The sequence below is a fragment of the Octopus bimaculoides genome, chromosome 11, assembly GCF_001194135.2.
Source record: "Octopus bimaculoides isolate UCB-OBI-ISO-001 chromosome 11, ASM119413v2, whole genome shotgun sequence".
Classification (NCBI taxonomy): domain Eukaryota; kingdom Metazoa; phylum Mollusca; class Cephalopoda; order Octopoda; family Octopodidae; genus Octopus; species Octopus bimaculoides.
Window position 1 is genome coordinate 77,801,985 of NC_068991.1, and position 5,377 is coordinate 77,807,361.

The 5,377-nt window shown below is 34.0% G+C and overlaps 1 protein-coding gene across 7 annotated transcripts in view; it reads left to right on the forward strand.

Moving 5' to 3' along the window:
- LOC106868589 (uncharacterized) overlaps positions 1 to 5,377 on the forward strand; it is a 137,656-nt gene that overhangs the window by 94,930 nt on the left and 37,349 nt on the right. For all 7 annotated transcript variants that reach the window (XM_052971951.1, XM_052971952.1, XM_052971950.1 and 4 more), the window contains one exon: positions 1,884 to 1,961. In XM_052971951.1, the coding sequence (XP_052827911.1) occupies positions 1,884 to 1,961 (78 nt within the window). The remainder of the gene's footprint in view (positions 1 to 1,883; positions 1,962 to 5,377) is intronic.

Genomic DNA, 5,377 nt, shown 5'->3' on the forward strand with positions numbered 1-5,377 from the left:
TATATATATATATATATATCCATGCAGTCGACAAATGGTGCAATATCCTCTTCTCACACTCATAGGCCAGCCTAATAGAGAATCGTCTTTTGATTACCTGAATAAACATCTGCATGTGAAATTCTGAGACACAAACAATTTACTCTCTCCAAAGACCATTATACACTGTAATATGTATTCTTTTTTCTCTTTTCCATTCATATAATTTTTTTTTTACATTGAATATGCTATTGTGACATAAATTCTGATTGACCAGACATTCTAGATACATCTTGGAGTACATTATACAATGCTGCTTTTTTTTTTCATGAGAGTAGAGTGTAATTGAAGAGAGATTCGACTGCTATTTTAATAGACTCATGACCAAACCAGGATTCCTTTCTTGGTTTATATTGGATGGTGTTTTAAAAAGTGTTGCACTCTACAATACATCACACTGTTTACCTGCTGAGATTAATAATTACAGAGTTTAGGTTGTTGAAATACAAGCTTCCAATTAAAGAAATTTAATTAAGAGTTTAATCAAATTTTTAATGATCATCATATGCTGTTGTTGTTTAATTCCAAATCAGCTCTAGATGAGCAGACATGATTAAAGGCATTCCAGCTGTGACCACCTGGTTGATCTTTTTTTTCTTTTTTTTTGTATTATGATGTATTGAAGATACTGTATGAAACTTTTTCTGTCCTTTTTTGTTTTTTGATGACAGGGTTTGGTTTAGGGAGATTTAGCTGCTGTTTCTAAAACATGGAATGACTATATAGAAGCCCCCTTGTTGACCCCTTGTTTTGAAATTGCCTGCCCTATCTTAGGTGACAGGATGATGAACAGGAAACTCATCAACCAGCATCTCAAATGCATTGATGACCTTTTGTTATAGTTTTAGGCAGAGCACTTTATTCTGTATCCTCTTCATTGACTTATCTGTTCAGAATCTTCTGCTATGGAAATTCATCCAGGGAGGGTTTTGTCTCTCTTCAGTTTCACACAATTAAAACACTTTTTTTTTTTTTTAAGCATCCCTTAAGACCTGGAAAATAAAACTGAACATTATGTTACATGTAACGCTCTTAAGGAATATTACTCAAAAGTATAACCCAAGGAAGTAGCTGGAATAGTAGTGCCATACCAACTGCCTATCAGTATTTTGTTTAGCCTCAATCTTCAGTTTCAAATCTCTCCAGACGATCAACTTAACCTTACCTTCCTTCAATGAAATAAATATCAGTGATGTGTTTTATTCAGTCGACTAACTGCCTTCTCTATAAAAATGTTTAGCACTGAACCTCAGTAAGTCATCACTCTTAATCGGCAGAATCAGAAGAGTGGCAGACAAACTTGTGTACAGTAATGAGTTGTGTGCTTTCATGTTTTGAGTTCAAATCCCAACAAGGTCGATTTTGCCTTTCATCTTTCTGGAATGAATAAAGTAAATACCAGCTGAATACTGAGGTCGATGTATCTAATCAAATACATTCATCTCCAAATTCGAAGCCTTGTAGTAATGTAGAAATCAATATTTCTCAAAAGAAGATGTAACAGGTCTCCTCCCTTAATAAAGACCCCAAAAGGGCAGAGTCCCAGACTAAATGTCTTAAAGCATTCAACTGCAACCAACATGATCAACTTTCTTATACAATTGTGTTATGGTCAAGAGAATAAATAACTACAAATAGAATTGATTTCTTCATTAATATTTTCCCCTATGAAACATGTCCTTCAACCAAAGTAAGAAACCAGGCTATTCCAAAGAATTCCTCCATGTATTCAACTGCTCTGAGTAGCCATTCTTCTGATTTGCTACATCACATTTCAACTAATTATTATACTTTTGGTTAACAAAAGAACTTTGTTTGTCTTATTGATTTTGCTTTGTTTGCAGAATACGTATGATGCTTATGTGCACCAATGTAGCGCTCTAAACCGGAAACCAGTTCAAAGAGTGTTCTGCGCCGAAGATGTAAGTAGCCATTGTTCTGCAGTGATAGTTATTGTTACATATACACAAAGTCCTTTGACTTTATGGAAATGGTACTTTTATTTACTCTACTTAGCCTCACCATTGCAACACTCATTACAAAGCTAAGTTTTCTTTGGATTAAACTTTGATTGTATTCAAATTTGAAATCAATGCAAATATATTATTGTAATGGGCATAATTTTGCCAATATCAACATCATCTCCTTTGACCATGAACATTGTGTTACATTCAACTAATGGAATTGCAGTCTAAATTCCAATCAAAGATTATGACTAACAAAACAATTTTCTATTAGTAAACCAGCCAACATCTTAAACCATTTACTAGATCAGTATGCGTACCACTTCAGTTCTTGTTCTTATTATTGTTGCTCTTGTATTTGTTGTTATGACTATGAAAGTTTTTGTTGCTGTTGTTGTTGATGTTGTCTTTTTTTATAAACTAATGCTGGCTCAAACAAGCTCTAAAATGTCTATTGGTGATTGCTAACCTCTAGAGCAGAGACAGCTGATTCAGTTTCCCTTCATTCAGTATCAACTACCTTATTGACAATTTATATGTGCAACATTCTCATTTCCTTTTGTGTTACCAACATAATTCTTTGCCTTTAATGAGCAAAAGAAGAACCAAATGATTTTACAATGCCATTTTCTTCTTTGGGGCTCTGGGTTAGGTATATAATTAATCTTCTCATGAAATACTTTCACCATGAGAACATTGTTGTATCAAGGGACCATTCTATAGAATCTACTCAATTGAAAATAGGTTCACGATTATCCTATTGGCATTTATTACTGAGATGGGGCAGCAAGTCTTGTATTAAAGTGAGTTTTTAATTTGGATTTCTTATAGAGAGCTTTATAGGATCTTTTAGAAGGGTCTACAGGATTTAGTGTGTAAATTTAGTTTACGTCAAAGAACTCGACTGATGTTAGTCTCTGTGAGTATTCTAAGTGTATATATGTATACACACACACACACACACATATATATATATATATATATATATATCAGTTGATTAGGATCGCATCAATCATGATCATTAGTTTTGTAGCTTCCAGCATGTCACTGGCTAGTAGAATACTCTGCGGGAACATTAATAAATCAATTAGTTAATTAATCAATTAATAATATCTCATTCTTCTGTTACAAATTTGGAGCAATTTTGAAAAGATAGCAAGTACTTCATAATTCTGATTCTAGTAACATATGTTACATACAGTATGCAGAAATATATGCAATAAAGAGAAAAGAATGGACGGTAGCCATAGAATCTATGATACATATATCTCGGTAGCAAGGCAGATTATTGATTATACATATATTACATCATACAAAAAGCTTGCCATGTCTTCAGGTCACTGAACTACCTCAGTAGCAGAAATCGATTGTACTTACATTCAAGCCAGCAAAATCAGAGAAAGATATCTTAGTTTCAGAATCAGTAGGAGTGGTTAGATAAAGGTAAACAGCTGATCTTATGCCTTGGCTATACTGACATTGACAAAACAAGAAAAATGGTATAATTATTAAAATCACTTTCAGCTTGGCAAAAATTTGGCACAAATTTGGCAAAAATTTATAGCTACATTAATGTTATCTGACCTGTCTCCAGCACAAGATAATCTATCTGGTGCCACACAAAGACCAAAGACCATAACAATAATAAGGTTTATACATTCTGAAAAATAAGATGAATAGAAATTCACAGATACATCAAGCAAAGTATAAGAGAAATATATAAAAAGAATTTCTTTAAAAATCCCTGTAAAAGTGTATTTATTAGGTTTGATATTTGCTAGGAACTGAGCAACATGTGTCCTGACTGATGTTGTCACTGCATCTCTTGTGTATCTGAGCTATTTACTCATGTACATAGCTTACCTTAGCCCTGATGGAGAAGGCTGACTTGTAATGGATGAAGAGGTCCCAGCAAGCTGATTTTTGGTAGAACACCATGTCAGTTTTTCCTTCGTCCATGGTGTTTAGCTGAAATGTATGTCATTGCACTCGAAATATAAAGGTTTTTTTTTTTGTAAAACTTTCTACATTGCTAAAAGCTAAAGAAAACATAAATACTAATAGCGAAGCAGGCTCGGAAAGAACCAAACAATCAAGTGGGCTTAACTGAAGAGGCAATGGAAATTGCCAAAACTGATATCAGCATTTTTTGGATTAAGATCCCTGTTAGTGTATATATTTTTATTCATGTGCATTAACTACTGCATTAGAGTGCTTTAGCTCTTATTTTTAGCAATGTAGGTGTTTCCTTACACCCTAGTCACATTTAGTGACAATTGTATATGTATATATATATATACCGATAGATAGATAGATAGATAGATAGATAGATAGATAGATCAGAGAGAGAAGAAAGCCAAAAGCACTTCTAATTTTTACCTTTCTTTTCTGCTTATAAAAATTCTTGACCACAGAAATTCCTTTTCAAAAATTGAATAAAGTTCAGAATACAAACTGTCCTTGTTTTTGTTGCATCCCAAAGACTAAAACAAACTTCAAAATCTCAATTCTAGTAGCAGCAGTTTGCCAAACTTTCCACCTGATAAATCAGCATTCTTCAACATTGTTGCCAACTGCCTGATAGTTAAGTAATTTCCATAGCTAAATCAAATGTTCCTATTGTTTTTTTCTCTTTTTGCATGAATATAAAAAAAAAAAATAGTTAAATAAAAGCAAATACATTATTTCAAATCAGCTGGCTTCGTGTAATACATATTTAAAATCTAATACACAGTATCTGGAAGCATTGTATTAATGAAAGATTAGCAGAGTAGACAAAAAAAATCAAAGACAATGTTTAGCAAAAGGTTTGAATGTTCAATGTTTCCAGTTGGCCTTCAGAGCTCGACAATGTCAAGGGTTAATTTTCTAAACATCATTCAATGCATGAAAAAAAGATATTTTGTGGTCAAAATTTAAAGAAATAAGAAAACAATATCAAACTTATGTTTTATGAATGCAATATTTCTTGTTACCTCATACAAAATTTTCAACGAGTTTATGCATGTATGTGTATATGTATATATGTGTGAGTGTGTGTGTGTGTGTATGTGTGTGTGTATATCATCATCATCATCATCATCGTTTAACGTCCGCTTTCCATGCTAGCATGGGTTGGACGATTTGACTGAGGACTGGTGAAACCGGATGGCAACACCAGGCTCCAGTCTGATTTGGCAGAGTTTCTACAGCTGGATGCCCTTCCTAACGCCAACCACTCAGAGAGTGTAGTGGGTGCTTTTACGTGTCACCCGCACGAAAACGGCCACGCTCGAAATGGTGTCTTTTATGTGCCACCCGCACAAGCCAGTCCAGGGGCACTGGCAACGATCTCGCTCGAAAATCCTACAGGAGCCAGTCAGGCGGTACTGGCA